Below are 17455 nucleotides of genomic sequence, written 5' to 3'. Positions count from 1 at the left end.
GTACCAAAAGGAAAGCAAGTTGTTGGCTGAGGAAATAAATTAAAACACATAGAGATTTTCTTATTATTTATAAGATGTTATTATTTATATTCTTTCCGGTCAACGCAAACGAAATAATCAACATAAAAATCCCCCTTAGCGAGATGAACTCATTGACTTAAAATACTACTCACTACACGTGCTCGACGAATTAAAAACCATATTAATTCGATTAATTATTACATCATTTCAGATCTGTAGCTAGGTTTATAACACTACCCTTAAGTCTATAAAAGCCAAGAAAAACGAGTGCAAATCCATCATATCCTAATTCCTACATCTATTCTTCTCTTCTCAACCTTTGAACACAGTGTTCCCTTAAAGCACAGCTATGGCACCGAACAACGTGTCCGCAGAGGGAAGCCAGACAGTAATTCGAAAAGGTGGTCATGTCGTTACCATAAGGTATTACCCATTAGTTGTCGTAATCTACTTAACATAAACTTAATTCAACTTACTTAGATTGAGACGAAGTAAATGCATGACGACGTGAAGTAAGATGACAAGATACCGGTCAAACTTAAAAACTTACGAATTTCTGTCACGTTTCTTGGTATGAGCCAGTTATTTACTACTTCAATCTTTGCTGGATCCACCGAGATACCGTCTTTTGAGACTACATGCCCTAAGTAATGGACTTTATTAAAACCAAAATTCACACATGAAATACTAAATCCAAAAGAAATAATGACTTACTTGGGCAGTGTAGAATCATATGCTCAACAGAGTGTGGGTGGGTAGCAGAAACTTTACTCTGATAACAACTATGACGACCTTTATTTTTGGTCATCATTACAACGTTCATACTTAGCTCATTTCCTAACTTCTACTACTTTTGAGCTATAAACTCCTAAATTTTAGACTGAGTTTTTTTTCCTACGCAGACATAAATTTAAATTATTATTTACATACCATTGTCATTCATACGCAGTTTGCATAATAGCATCATGTGTACATTAATATACTTTGTGACTTGAGGTTGCTAAACATAGCCTCATAATCACATGATCTTTACTTAGGCCCTGTTCACTTCGCTGATTCGAGTTTAGAATTCAAGTTTTTCTACAGTAAAAAGCTCTAAAAAATAATCACATCTAACTTTTTTGCTACAGTAAAAAGCTCTCACATAAAATCACATCTCAACTCGAATTCTAAACTCGAATCAACGAAGTGAACGAGGCCTCTTTACATAATCCATTCATGTCCATACATATTAATTACATTAAGTGTTTAGCAGCGGTTTAAAAATCCGTAGTGCCTCCATTACCCACTTGCCTACATTCCACTGTTGGATCCTTTTCTACACGCCCAGCATACAAGTTTCAGGAAGCCGATGCCTTACCTGAACTTCCTACAACACAAACAAACTTAATGAGCTTTCTCTCAGCAAGTAACAACAGTTTACAAATATTAAAAACAATAATGCATACCCATATATGCATTCATGTCATACATCCTAACATATCATCTAAACTTTTAAAACGTTTATCGTAATATGCTCTCTTGTCTTTCATTTCATATTTTCTTACAATTTTCATTCTTGTGTCGTTCATTTTTCTAAACTTTTTGAACTTTATCGTATTGTACTTTCATTTCTTTCATTTCGTACATCTGTTTGAATTTCGTTCTTTTATTTAGAATGTTTATCGTATTGTACTTTCTTTTCTTTTATTTCATACTTTATTCAACTTTTGTTCTTGTGTCGTTCGTATTATTTTCTAATATTCCGAACGAATTTTGTATTGTATTTTCATAGCTTTTACTTCTTATGGGCCTCATCCTGTTGTACCGTTGCGCGCATAACTAGTGAGGAGCTAGGTAGCTAACCAAAACCAACTCACTCACAGTTTTGTTTCATTCATAATCATTATAAACTTTCCTTGGGAAGGTTGGTACAAACAGTATTATTAACTTCTTATCGTTTGCCATCTTTATTTACTCATCATCTTACTGTCATCATTTTATATTATGACAATAATTTTAATCTTGTCATCTTACTGTCAGTTTTTTCATATTATAACAGTAATTTTAGGCATATTGGTACATCTTCGAGCATTCTTACTAATTTCCTATGAAATTAGACTTAATCAAATGTTTGACTTTTGTTGACTTTGACTTTGACTTTATCGCAGACTAAAATTCTATTGCTAATACAAGTCCATATGCACATTCAAAGCAACAAACAAGTTTTAAGAAACATCTTTCGCTTAGTGACATACAATGAAATCATCATATGCACAATTTTGTGCAACACAAGGAAATAATCTTGTTCGTGCTATAGACATAGAAAAAACTATTGTACTTACAGGAGTTCTGAGAAGGACACGACTTTTGGGTCTCCGAAAACCTTGCTTCCTTGATCGCCTATTGGTCCTATCATATAAATTTCTGATTATTAGATTTACAATCTAAGATTAGTGATTGAAACACAATTAATTTGATCCGAATTCGTGGTTTTGTAAATGTTATTTTCTTAAAGTGCGTATGTCGTTTCTAAAATTCTTAAAGAGATCTATGATTTCATGTTCGGTATCTGGACAGAAACATCACCTATATCATCAATGTGCACCAAACTCGTGCACTTTTTACCTTAAATCACATTTTAGACCTGTTTCAGAAATCAGCCCGAAACTGATGTCTAGGGCTGTTTTGGAGAAAAATGCTATTTCACAAAAGTTGTTCAAAACGAAATTTTCTTCAACTTCATTTGGTCACTTTTTGAAACTAAACTATTATCTTAGTTTTCTAGCCCAAAACAGCACTGGATTCAAATTTTCGGGTTAATAACCTAGTTTTCAGTTTTTGTCCAAAACTGCAAATTTTCATCGTTTTAGGTTTCTCTATGCATTTCTGATCACCGAATCAACTTACTTTACACATCTTAATCCTCCTACTCTTCATTGAAATTGGGTTTGGTTCTAATTCTCAAACTAAATTTTAGCGGAGTTCCACCTAATTTTTCGTGTTTCCTGTGCTAACCATAGCTCGTTTTATCCGTTATTTCAACCTTCAAACACAGATCACAATCTTTCTCATTTCTTTTTATCATCATAAACAAGATAACTATAGGGTTTTATCATTCTTTTCTCACAAGAATTGTCCATAAAAAAGATGCTAAAAACATCGTCCAATAATCAAAAATCTAACCTTTAAACATCAAGTTTTTCGGTACCATTCATAACTATAAGCAGATCATCATTCTTAAAAAAAAAATTTCCATAATCTCTATTGTTCATGGACGTGCAGCCAAGGTGAAAATGAGATGAAAAATTAAAATTTTACCTTAGAAGAATGAGGAGAAGACCTTAGTGATGCAAATTGACAGTATAGTTTTGCCGATTTAGATTTGAACTCGTTTTTCTCAATTTTTAGGAGAATTTGTTTCTTCTCTCCTGGCTGAATGCTCACCAGTTTTTGGCATGAAATATGAACACGTTAGTTGTGTTTATTCACTTAAAGAACAAGTTAAAAAAAAAAGAGGGACCTAAAAGCAATTTTCATATTTTCCATGGTCCTTTTTGCAAAGAAAAGTCAAAAATATCTTTTCTTTCCTTCTTCACGAAGTTTGGCCTGCCACCTCTCTTCCCACATGTCTTAATCTCAGCCCTCCATCCATTTAATCACTTTAAATGTCAACCATTCATATATTATAGTTATCTTTTTCTGGTTCAGTTTAATACCTATCCAATGTGCGTTTTATCTACATTTTTTTAGATAGTTGGTCAACTTTGTTTAACATTGGCTAAATTTTCATGGGTGACCTATTGGTCGACTCTCGGACTACAAATTTTGACTCCGTCAACCCTAATCGGTCAAAAATTCTAATTTTCTCGGTTCGGCCTTCCGAACCCATTTTTCGTCCGTTCTTTATTCTAATTTTTTCTAAAACCCTAGAATTGATGTTTTCAATTCTTTTTCATTCCTTAATCTTAATATTTATGTGTTTGCCCACTTGTGGGTTTAACACAACATTTCGTGCCTCTTTTTTAAATACAGTATGAAAATCGGTAACTGCATCATACCTTAGAAATTTTTTATTTTTAACTTATAATTTGCTATTCAATATTATTATCAACAAATATTTATCATAGAGGTATTCATATTTATGATACAGAGAATTTCAAGAAATTTTCTCGGTCATGACAACAAGGCTTTCGATAGGTAACTCATGAATCTTGATCTATATGATATGTTTTAGAAATTAAATAGGCATAATTACTTTCAACAAGTCAATCATCAAAACGAGAGAAGAGGGCACAAGGGCGCTATTGGAGGCGCATTGCCTCGGGATTAGAGGTGATTGCCTGGTGATTTAGGGTTTTGAGGCACAATGCCTAGGTTCAGAGGCTCTTAGCTCGAGATAAAAGGCGTTAATTATGGAGAATCATGGACTCGTTATAGAATGAATCTCTGATACCATAATATTAATTATATAAGAAAATAAAAAAAAAATAAGAAGAAAAGACAGAGGTTTAACATGGTTTGGTAAAATTCCTACATCCACGTACTAGAAAAGGGAGAATGAATGTAAGGAGCACTACGAAAGAGCATCCATATGAATAAGGTTAAAGGGAGACTACTCAAATATGTAATTACATAATATCTATATTTTAATAAGTATTTGTTTTAAAAACCTTTCCATGTCGCTTAGTATTACAATTTTTAGTTGTTTTGTTTTTTTGTTTTTTTTGTTTTTTTTCAATTTAGAATAGGCGATTCCTGCACGTTTTGTCCATTTAAATGCATTAATTTGAATTGATGCAGGATCCCCGTTTATAATCAATCATTAATCTACCATTGATTCTATATCCAAGCCAATTATCACTCCAAAATTATGTTGTAGAATGTAATAATATTTAAATATGAAAGTAAAACAAAGAAGAAAAGGAGACAGAGGTTTAACGTGGTTCGGCAAGATGTAAAAACACACGAATTAGAAAGGAGAATATGAATTTACTAATAAGGAGCACTATAAAAGGGGCTCCTTCCAAATAGAGATTATAAGCATAAAATTGAGTAAGTTAGCTAAGATTAAAATAAAGAAATTTTCCAAGATTCAATCTTGGCTGGTATTTTTTTTTTCTTTTTTTCCTTTTTTTTGAGAAAATAAAGACATATCATTCCATGATGATAGCAATCTTTGAGAGTACAAAGATGCAGAATAGAGACGACAATCGTGAAAGAGAGGAAAAAAGAAGGCGCTTGGGGTGCAAAGACCGCAACCATTAAGAGAAAGAAGAGGGTGTTGGGGCATTGCGACGTCAATCGTCAAGATGCAAAGGCGCAAGGGCACTGTTGGAGGCACATTGTCTCGGGCTTGATGGCAATTGTCTGTGGGATTTGAGGCACATTGCCTAGTTTTGGAGGCTCTTGGTCTAAGATAAGGATCAACCAGAGGTTCGACAAAATTCTTACATCTACATAACAGGAAAAAGAGAATGAATTCAATAGTAAAGAGCACTATAAAAGAGGATCCATATAAATAGAGATAACAAGCATAAAAGATCTACTACAAATAAAGTCATAACTAACAAAAGTAACAATAAATAAAATATTAACTTTTGCTAATAGAATACTCCCCAATAATCCAAATAATTTCATCTAATAACTGCACATATAAATCATGAATAGTAGTACTCTACGACTTATATAGAAGTGAAAATAGTATTTGTACTTCAACCAATTTTTGAATAGATCCAATATTGGTTCAAAATTGCTGCTGCTTCTTCTTTAATATTTTTTCTTTTTACTTAGCTTAATATGGTGGCTTTTCTTCTTTTAATTTTCTTTTTTTTTTTACTTAGCTTAATATGGTGGCTTAGATTAATCTACATGACTAATTATTTTTTCAGATCTACTACAAATAAAGTCATAACAAACAAAAGAAGTAACAATAAATAAAATATTAACTTTTGCTAATAGAATACTCCCCAATAATCCGAATAATTTCATCTAATAACTGCAAATATAAATCACGAATAGTAATACTCTACGACTTATATAGAAGTGAAAATAGTATTTGTACTTCAACCAATTTTTGAATCCATCCAATATTGGTTCAAAATTGCTGCTGCTTCTTCTTTTAATCTTTTTTCTTTTTTACTTAGCTTAATACGGTGGCTTTTCTTCTTTTAATTTTTATTTTTTTTACTTAGCTTAATATGGTGGCTTAGATTAATCTACATGACTTATTTTTTTCAGACCTCATTTCTTGATTTTACATCTGTACAAATTTTGAAGCTTAGCTCATAGAACCGCTAGCTACTATACAAGATTTCATCATTATCACCATTTTTCAGTTTTTTTTTTTCTTTTGATTTTTTATTCATTATCTCTGCTAAACCATTTAGTTTTATTTGATTTTTCTTTGTAATTTATTGGTTATTGTAAAAGTAAAATTTACCAAAATTCATGAAGTTGCATTTTTCTATTTCCAACTATTATTGTGTTTTACTAACAAAAGGTACATATGTGTAAAGAAAATTATTAAATTTACTTTTAAAGTGCATAAGTCTAGATTTAATTTCTTATTCTTGATTAATACCCTTTTAATTAACTAATATACTTATTTGACTAAAAGAGATATTAACCAAGAGTAAAAAGAAAAATACAGACCCATATACTCTAAAAGATATATATTTGCTTTCTCTGTATGTTTATCATATCACTTTCAATCTATTTTGCTATATATATATATATTTAATTTAAAGTTGTACACGTTTTACCATATCAGTGTGAAGATAAATTTTTTTATTCAACGAATTTAAATGGTGGGTTGGTTGGGTGTGGAAACCGGATTGGGATCATCTTTAGTTCTTTTACGCAATGTGCCTACATTTAAGAATTAAGGAAAAAATAAAAAAAAGGCCTTGTAGTCTTGTATTTTGAATCTTAATGTCGCCTCTACCTTTCCTTATTGTGGTTGTTAGCATAAAATTACTGTTGTTTACTAGAAAATCTTTTGGAAAATCTCCTATCAATATGTCATAACTTCAATTATTATGTCCTAATTCCCTTCAGGCTTACAGCATTAACGTTGACTACCATGGCTGTCGAAAACCGGTAGGGCCAAAAAACGATTTTATAGCTCAATGTTAAAAGTGGTAGGCCTATAACATTATTCATTAAAAAAAAAAAAAATACTTAGAAGTATTGGAGAAGTAGGGAAGAATTTAAAAAAGAAATAAAAAACATGTCAGAAATGTTTTGTTGTATTTTATTGACTGAGCCATCTTGATTTGCCCTTATAATCATATAAATAATAATACTGTTTGTTTACTAGAAAAATGTATTCAAAAAAAGTTACGTCCTGATCCTTCTGCACTGTCCAAACACCTTGATGAGAAGTCTTGCTTGGCGGCAGAGCCGTCATTAATGGCAATAATTCATTACCCACACTTGTTTGTATTTGTATACAGAGCTTGTTTGTATTTGTATACAGAGCCGATCCTTGAACTCTTTTCTCTTTTTATAATTAGTCTCTGTACTTAAAAGTATTTTAAATTAAAACCTAAACTCTTTTAATGTTTTAAATTTAGTCTCTTAATTACTATCCGTTAAATTTTAGATGGAAAATAATTGGTAATTTTGCAATTTCACCTTTACGTATGGGCATTATTGTAATTTTAAAATAATTATCCAACACATAAACTGAAACGATTTATGTGTTAACCCTTAAAGCCCCTTTTGCTGCGAAAAAAACGAAAGCGTAGAAGCACTCTGATGAAACTAATCAACAATGGGGAAGGAAAATTGGCATTGGCCGGTCTATGAAGCTACCGAACCTCTAGGTAAGTGGCTGAGTTTTTGGACTTTTGCTAACACTAGTTTCATAACGTGCTCGCACGTAATACTGCATTGAAGACACTTAAAGAGTTTATTATTTACCGAATGTTGATACAATCATTTAAGGATTTTTGAATTTATTTTAAAAAGGCATATGTGTAAAAATAACAATTGACGAAAAAATTTAAGTGGGAACACATTTGAAGAAAATTATTTTAACCAAACAAAAATAAAATAAGAACACATGTAAAAAATTACTCTCATGGAAGTAAAGTGAAGAACAACCTATGTTAAAAAAAAATTCACAAAAATAAAGATAAAAAAGTTAAAAAAAAAAAACAAAAAGAGATAGAGAACTAAGTAGGTGTTGCCACATGACAGTCAGATAGCAAAGAGTTATTGCTCTTGTATTGTTACATGCCACTTTCTTTGTATATTCATACATATAATTCTTTAATTGTTTTGTCCATTTGTGCCCCACTTTTGTTTATTATCTGTTGCTTTTGAAACATTGGTATTGTTTTAAGCACTTTCATTGCTTTTTAAATCAGAGTTTTGCTTTATATACTCTGTTTTGTATGTTTTTTTATCATCTGCGTACTCGGTTTTTTTTTTTTTTTTTTTCACACTTAACTCAAGATAGTAATAAATTCGATCTATTCTTTGTTTTCAATGTTTTTTTTTTTTTTTTTTTTTTTTTGGGATATAAACAGGTCCTTTAGTCTCTCTTTTTTGGTTTTTTTTTTTTTTTTTCTTGAGATATACTTGATTATGGATAGATTCTCAGTCTTTTTATTTGGAGGAAAATCTGATTTTCCACAAGTTTTTTAGTCTTTTTTGTTTTTGAGTAAAGTGTGTTTATGGACTTTTTATTGATGAATTTCTTTGTATGAAGTTTTTATCATATGGATTGGGGTTTGAATGTTTCTTTTTGCAAGAAATGGAGAGAAAGGGTATATACTCATTTGTTTATAACTTAATTACCAATATATTTAACATTTTTCATCTAAAATTTAACAGAATGTAACTACAGGGACTAAATTTAAGACTTTAAAAGAGTTTAAGATTTAAGTTAGAACACTTTTGAGTACAAAAACTAATTATAAAAAGAAAAAAGAGTTGGGGGTCCTCTGATAAATTTAACTATTGTTTATATAAATAATATATGTGTGGAGCGAGTATATTTATTTCGTTCCTAGCAACAATAAGAGTATTTCATATATAAATAATTCAAATATTTGCGCACTTAATTATTGTTGATAATATAAATAATTCCAAATACTAGGAAGAAGGTGGAATCAATGATATGTATTTGAAATATTTTTTCTTTCCTACTCAACAACTTTGACTTCGACTAGGAATCAAGGACCAAAAGCAAAGCAAGTTGTTGGCTGTGTAAATCAATTAAAACATAAAAGAGAGATTTTCATTATTTTTATCCAAATGCGGGGTTTCATTCAATAGTTTCAGAAAAGACAAAAAGTGAAACTTCCTCTCACGTACAATGTTCCCTTGTAACATGGACGCATTGACTTATACCTAACAATACAAAACCATTGAATGGGGAATTACACGTGATCAACAAATTAATTAAAAAAATATTAATTCCATTAATTATTACATCATTTCAGATATGTAACAGGGTACTTGAGTCTATAAAAGCCAAGAAAAACAAGTGCAAATCGATCATATCCAACATCTATTCTTCTAAACCTTTAAACTCATTGTTGCCTTAAAGCAGGTATGGCGCCAAATAACGTGTCCGTGGAGGGAAGCCAGACAGTGATCCAACGAGGGGGTCATGGTGTAGCCTCAATTCTAGCAATTGGCACAGCCAATCCTAGCAACTTCTTCATTCAAGCCGATTATCCTGATTATTACTTTCGAGTCACTAATTCGGAGGACAAAACCGAATTAAAAGAGAAGTTCAAGCGTATTTGTAAGTAAATCAATTAAGAAACCCAACCCTTATTATCATAATATGGTGCCGGATATGGTTATCATAGAATTTCTTTATACACATACAATATGATTCATAAGCACTGTTTAACATCATATATAGTTATTTCCTTATTCATGCCTGCCGTATATGCATTTATTCCGAACATATATGTCTGCACACACATATATTTCCATTCAACCATAGATATAAAATTAGATCTGACGTCTAGTGAATTGGTTATTTATCTTTTCTTTTTATACAATAACAGTACTATATATAGTTCAGTAACCATTTACCGGAGATAAATAACATAATACTATCTCTGGGAGCACTGATTTTCAATTAATTTTCTCTGTTTAACTCATTCTTGCGTACTGATCTTTTTGCATGCAGGTGAGAAATCATTGATAAAGAAGCGGCACATGAGGTTGACAGAAGATATCCTCAAAGAAAACCCAAGTATGTGTTCCTATGATGCCCCATCAATTAACGAACGTATGGATCTGAAACTTGTGGAGATGCCAAAGCTTGGTGAAAGCGCAGCAATAGAGGCCATCAAAGAGTGGGGCCAACCGAAATCCAAAATTACCCACATCATCGTCAATTCCACTTCAGGAGTGGACATGCCCGGCGCCGATTATCAGCTGATTAGGTCTCTTAGCCTCAAAACATCCGTCAAGAGAGTCATGCTCTACCACCAAGGTTGCTTCGCTGGCGGCACCGTCCTTCGCATTGCAAAGGACTTAGCCGAGAACAGCCCCGGCGCTCGAGTCCTCGTCGTTTGCTCCGAACTCACCATCCCCACTTTCCGCGGTCCCTCAGAAGATGACAGTGCTTCTCTTGTGGGCCAAGCAATCTTCGCTGATGGTGGGTCTGCTGTGATCATCGGTGCCAATGTACCCGATGAGGGCTCGGTTGAAAGACCATTATTTCGGCTAATTTCAACATCGGAAGTTATTCTCCCTAACTCAGAAAACACAGTAGGAGGACATTTACGTGATTGCGGACTCACAATTGTATTGTCTCCGGAAGTGCCGAAGCTAATTGGCAAAACCATTCAGACATGTTTGGAAGAAGCATTTAGCCCGTATGGAATTAGTGATTGGAACTCCGTGTTTTGGGCGCCACATCCCGGCGGTGCTGCCATTATAAAAGAGATAGAAGAGAAAGCTGGGCTAGAGAAGGAGAAGCTTAAGGACACTTGGAATGTGTGGAGTGAGTATGGAAATATGTCAAGTGCAACTGTGTTTTTTATATTGAATCAGATGAGGAAGAGGTCGTTGGAGGAGAAAAAGAGCACTACCGGTGACGGATTGAAGTGGGGAGTTTTGCTTGGTTTCGGACCGGGACTCACAGTGGAGACAGTGGTGCTGCAGAGTGTCCCTATTGTTGCTTAGATTATGAAAAAATGCTTGGGGTACCACCAATAATAAACATCATATCCAATAAAAGGTCAATCCTAATTGTGTATCCCATGCCTCGGGACACGTTCTACTAGTGTGTTATGCTTTGTATATCATCCGTCTCTTATATCATTGTTTCACATTATTTCACGCAAAGTGCTTTTTTTGTAATATATGAATAAATGACAGAGTTAATAAAGGTGAATTGTAATGTGTCTTTTTAAGAAAAAGTGCGTTCGTCTTGTGTTTTTTTCATATATTTCAGTTTTATGTTTGTGAAAACTTAATTTTAAAAATTACATGGTTTTAATAGAGCCAAAAGAAAGTCCGACCGGTCGGCGGAATGGAGAGTTGGAGAAAATCGTAATAACACACTTTAAATTGTTTGGTAAGAATGAGAGTTGAAATAATGAATGATACAATTTATTTACTTAATTACTACATCATCTATTTTACTATAAAAGTTTCTGGTGCGTAAACTTTTTTATTTTTTAATAAATTTGATGAATGGCAGAAGGGTGAGACCGGACGGCCTTCCATCTCCACTCTTTCTCCTATTTCTCCTCTTTCTCCTCTTTTCTTTACAACCAAAGAAGGAATTGGAGCTTTGATAGCGTTTGATAAAAGAGAATTAATTCTAATGGGAAGAATGTTTCTTTTATAGCTAACATACTTAACGAAAATGGCTAATTTACCATATATATATATATATATTGAAAAGAGTTGAATACTCAAGCACACAATTAAAACGTTGTAATACTCACATTATTTAAATTTTATTTATCAGTATGACTACTTTCATTACTAGATGAAAGTTAGTGTAAAAAAAAAAAGGATTACAATTGTACTTTTGCTTTGATTTACTTTAATTATTTTGTTTCTTTATTATTGATCAGAGATATTGATAGTTATTCAAGTAATTTATGTGAAAATTTTGTAAAGTAAAAACCTCATTTCAATCACGCATATATATTTACGGATCATTCGACAGAAGATGAATGTTTTACTAGAAGAACAAAAGTACAAAATGATAACATGCGATTAACTTTCAAGGACTGATATAGTTTTTTGTTTTGTTTTTGTTTTTGTTTTTGTTAGTGCGCCATTCTTTTCTTAACTTTTCCTTCTTTTTATTCTAGAAGCTATATGTTAGGGTTAACAATCCAGATAGCAACACGATTCAAAATCTGTACAAAATTAGCGAATTTGGGTTTACTATAATGGATTTGGGTTAACACGATTAATAAATGAGTTGGGTTAGGGTTGACCTCCTAACACGAAGTGACACGAATTGACACGATTAATTATATGTGTCATCTGCAATATATTTGTGATATAGCATGAAAATTTATATGACATATTAGATACAAATAATGTGAATTTTAATATTTGTAGGTAAAATTCATTTATTTTTCTTAAAGGAAAAGATAAATTGACCAATAAACATGTTAAATTTGTCTTGACCGTGTTAAATAAGTCAATATTATATTAATTATTTATTCAATATATTAATTTAAATGGGTTATACGGGTTGATACGATTAATACGATTAATAAATGAGTCTTGTTGGGGTTGATGTTTTCTGACACGATTATTAAACGGTTTGACACGAACACGACTCACTAACACGAATTTATATATGTGGATATATAAGCTTAAAGAGAGCCTACTAGTATATGTAAATAAAATTTAGGGCCCGTTTAATTCGTTGATTTGAGTTTTTAATTCAAGTTGAGATGCCACTTTATATGAAAGTTTTTTACTATAACAAAAAAATTAAATGTGACTATTTCTAAGAGTATTTTACTGTAATAAAACTCGGACTATAAATTCAAATCGGTAAAATGAACAAGATTTTATCTGAATATTACAGCTTTGTAGATTTGTTTTTTTTTTTTTTTCAATTTTAAATAGGTGATTCCGATATGTTTTGTCCATTTAATTGTATTAATTTGAATTAATTCAGGATCCTCGTTTTTGATATCTTAGCAATCGATCATTGATTTATATCCGAGCCAGTTATCACTTAAAAAATTTGTTGTAGAATGTTCCCTGATTATCCGAATCATTTCTCATAGGTGCAAACATAAATCGTGAGTAGTAATATTTTTCCACTTAAAAAGAAGTGAGAATAGTATTTGTACTTTAAGCAGCCTTTGTATTACATTAGCTGGTCATTTTTCATATTTCAGTATTTTAGCTTACCTTGCAAGCTTTACTGACGTGTATAAAGTAGTTACAATATTTATCTCTTGTAACCGTGTATATAAGTGGTTTTCCACTGTTCACATTAATCAATAACAGCATTATTCATTTTTCTCCAATTCTCCCAGTTATTCACAATATGGTATCAGAGCAAATTTCTTGCTGCTCAATCTGATTGTTCTTCAATTCATCATCCTCTTCGCTGTTTCAATCCTGTCCTTGATTTCTTCCTAGATTCGATCGAAACATTTTATCAATTTTCATGGCTTCATCTGTTTTTGGGAACTCTTCGGCGATTTCTGGCAAGTCCGCCATTGACGATCCGCTTAGCCCCTATTTTCTTCATCACTCCGACAGCCCAGGCCTCTCGCTTGTGTCTCAGCCATTAACATGAGATAACTATGCTTCCTGGAGCCGTGCGATGATCATTGCATTGTCTGTGAAGAACAAGTTAGGTTTCATCGATGGATCCGTGATGAAACCAGACGGTACAGATCTCAACCTGCTTAATTCCTAGATTAGAAATAATAATGTAGTCATTTCTTGGATTTTAAACGCTGTTTCTAAAGAAATCTCTGCCAGCATTCTATTTTCTGATTCTGCCTGTGAAATATGGCTTGATCTCAAGGAACGTTTTCAACAAAGTAACGGTCCTAGGATTTTTCAGTTGAAACGAGAATTAGTTAATCATGCTCAGGACTAGAATTCAGTGGTTGTGTATTTTACTAAGTTGAAATCTTTGTGGGACGAGATGAATAATTTTAGGCCTAATTGCACCTGTGGCAAGTGCGCTTGTGGTGGTGTCAAAGAACTTAGTTCTTTTTATCAAAATGAATATGTGATGGCTTTCCTCATGGGTTTAAATGAGTCATTTGCTCAGGTTAGGGGTAAATTACTGTTACTAGATCCCTTACCACCCATCAATAAGGTGTTTTCCTTGATTTCACAAGAAGAACGCCAGCGAACCATTGGGTTTCATAATGGTATCCACCCTGAATCTTCTAACAGTGTCGCTGCCTTTGCTGTTAGAAATGATTCAGTTAAGAAAACTAATGGTGGAGGTGAAACCAGTGGGGGAAATAGGTTTCAAAAAAGGGATAGGCCCTTTTGTACTCATTGCAACTTTCATGGACATACCATTGACAAATGTTATAAGCTACATGGGTATCCACCTGGATTCAAACCAAAACAAAAGAACTATTCCAATAACAGTCAAGTTGCTGCTGTTAATCAAGTTTCCACCAAGTCCACAAATGCCGAGAATGTCAATACATGGGTTTTCTTTCAAAATCTCAGTCCAATGCAATATCAACAACTAATGACGATGTTCTCTACACATTTGTCCTCTTCCACCAAAGGAAATGATTCTCAGGATATCTCCACTTCTTATTCCACAGGTATTTGCTTTTCAGTTTCTGTGAATAATGCATTATCTTCAGCCAAGACATGGATTATTGATTCTGGAGCCTCTAGACATATTTGTAAAGTTGCTAGCATTTTTCTGTTTTTGCGGCCTCTGAGCAATGCTAAGGTTACACTTCCAGATAACACTGCAATTCCTGTTCAGTTTCATGGTGATGTCAGGCTAAATCCGTCTCTTCTTTTGAAGAATGTTCTTTATGTTCCTCAGTTTAAGTTTAACATGATTTCGGTCAGTGTCCTTACAACTGATGCACAACTCATGATTCAATTCCTTCCTGACCAATTCCTTATTCAAGAGGTCCACACCATGAAGATGATTGGCAGGGGTAACAAGAAAGGAGATCTCTACATTCTTAATTCTGATTCTTTGAATAAGGAATTTCCTTAGGAATTTTCTGCTTATGCAAATAAAGTCTCGGTCCAGCTTTGGCACAAAAGGCTTGGCCATCCTTCTGTTTCACGGCTTAAAGTTTTGAAAGACAAGCTGCAATATGAAGTTTCCAAGGCTGATTTTCCAGAACCATGTTATATTTGCCCTTTGGCAAAACAAAAGAGATTGCCTTTTGTTTCTTCTAATCACATACGGCAGTCCCCTTTTGATTTAGTGCACTTTGATACATGGGGTCCTTTTCATGAGGCCTCTTATAGTGGTCATAGGTATTTTTTAACCTTGGTAGATGATTGCACAAGGTTTACTTGGGTATACTTGCTTAAATAGAAATCTGATGTAACCTCTGTTCTTCCAAAATTTTTCAATATGATTGCAACTTAGTTTGATTCTATCATTAAAGAATGTCGATCTGACAATGCCAAAGAGCTTGCTTTTACTGATTTATTTGATGCTAAAGTGTGCTACATCAGTTTTCTTGTGTTGACAGGCCCCAACAAAATTCTATAGTAGAGAGGAAACATCAACATTTGTTGAATGTTGCTCGTGTACTATTTTTTCAGTCTCGGGTTCCACTTCAGTTTTGGACTGAATGTGTCTTGACTGCTGCCTTCTTAATCAATAGGACTCCTTCATCTTTGCTTCATCACAAAACTCCTCACGAGGTTCTTTATCATTCCTCTATTGATTATACTTTGTTTCGAGTCTTTGGCTGTCTAGCTTTTGCATATACTCTTCCTGTTAATCGAGATAAGTTTCATGCAAGAGCTCGTACTTGTGTTTTTCTAGGGTATCCTGTTGGCATTAAAGGTTATAAACTCTATGATATCCAAACTAAATAGATTTTCATTTCCAGAGACGTTGTCTTTCACGAACATGTCTTTCCATTTCATTCTATCACTACAGAAGATAATTTGATTGACCCTTTCCCTGACCTTGTGTTACCTACACCACCTCCTGACAATTTTTCCACAAATCAGCCGAGTTCTCCTTCTTATTTCTCTGTTCCAACATCCACTACAGATCCTATTTCCACTGCCTTACCACCCTCATATCTTCAGGATTTTCACTGTAACCTTTTGACTCATACCGACTCTAAGGTTTCTGATTTATCTAGTCCTCTATATCCTCTTTCCAATCATGTTGGCTATGATGCCCCTTCTCCCTCCTATAAATAATTTGTCCTCACAGTTGCCACTCAAGTTGAGCCTCAGTTTTATCACCAGGCAGTGACATATCCTGAGTGGCGGGCTGCCATGCAGGTTGAGTTAGAAGCTATGTAACAGAACCATACTTGGTCTGTTGTTTCTTTGCCTAAAGACAAGTCCTCTATTGGCTGCAAGTGGGTTTATCGCATCAAACATAATTCAGATGGATCCATAGAGCGACATAAAGCTCATCTTGTAGCCAAGAGCTACACTCAACAAGAAGGAGTAGACTTCTTGGATACCTTTTCTCCCGTTGCCAAGTTGGTCACTGTCAAGTTGTTACTGGCCTTGGCCGCTTCTCAACATTGGCATTTGACTCAGTTGGATGTGAATAATGCTTTCCTCAATGGCGATCTCTTTGAAGAGGTTTATATGGATCTTCTGTTGGGTTATAACAGCAAAGGGAAGTTTTCTGGACAAGGGTCCAAATTGGTTTGCAAGCTTCACAAGTCTATATATGGCTTTAAGCAAGCTTCAAGTCAATGGTATTCCAAGTTTTCTCATGCCTTGCTTTAATTCGGCTTTCATCAATCTAAGTCCGATTACTCACTTTTCACCAAAGGCTGTGGTTCATCCTTTGTCGCCTTACTGGTGTACGTTGACGACATTATCATTACAGGTCCTAACCTTAAAATCATTGATTCTTTGAAGCTATTTTTACACAGCCAATTCAAGCTCAAGGACCTGGGTGATTTAAAGTTTTTCCTTGGTCTTGAGATTGCTCGATCATCCAAGGGCATTATTTTGTCTCAGCGGCAATACACTCTCCAGTTTCTTGATGATACTGGATTTCTTGCAGCTAAGCCGGCCAGTGTTCCCATGGATCCTAAGTTGCAGCTTGCTTCTAGCACTGGAGACCCTCTTGAGGATGCTTCTTCCTATCGAAGGCTTATTGGTAGATTACTTTATCTCTCTCTTTCCAGGCCTGATATTACTTTTGCTGTTCACAAGCTTAGTCAGTTCTTGGCTTGTCCTCGAATTCCTCACCTTCAAGCTGCTCATCACTTGCTGCGGTACCTTAAATCTAAGCATGGTCAAGGATTATTCTTCTCCTCTACTTCTT

At 33.7% G+C, this 17455-nt stretch overlaps 1 protein-coding gene across 1 annotated transcript; it reads left to right on the top strand.

Annotated features, from left to right (window-relative positions):
- The first annotated feature begins 9519 nt into the window (after positions 1–9519).
- Positions 9520–11374, top strand: LOC112091300 (chalcone synthase 2-like). The gene is made up of 2 exons (XM_024164530.1): positions 9520–9763; positions 10160–11374. Exons 1-2 carry the CDS (start codon positions 9568–9570, stop codon positions 11161–11163), a joined length of 1200 nt encoding a protein of 399 aa, XP_024020298.1. The 5' UTR covers positions 9520–9567; the 3' UTR covers positions 11164–11374.
- The last annotated feature ends 6081 nt before the right edge of the window (positions 11375–17455 follow it).

The sequence above is a fragment of the Morus notabilis genome, unplaced genomic scaffold (assembly GCF_000414095.1).
Source record: "Morus notabilis unplaced genomic scaffold, ASM41409v2 Scaffold643, whole genome shotgun sequence".
Taxonomy (NCBI): domain Eukaryota; kingdom Viridiplantae; phylum Streptophyta; class Magnoliopsida; order Rosales; family Moraceae; genus Morus; species Morus notabilis.
Note: the sequence above shows the minus strand (reverse complement) of the source record. Positions and strands in the feature narration are given on the sequence as shown.

Excerpts from the sequence above, each read along its gene's own strand:
- LOC112091300 (XM_024164530.1), top strand. The coding sequence starts at position 9,568 with ATGGCGCCAAATAACGTGTCCGTGGAGGGAAGCCAGACAGTGATCCAA. Across the intron at positions 9,764-10,159 it reads AGAGAAGTTCAAGCGTATTT|GTGAGAAATCATTGATAAAG; the intron begins GTAAGTAAATCA and ends TTTTGCATGCAG.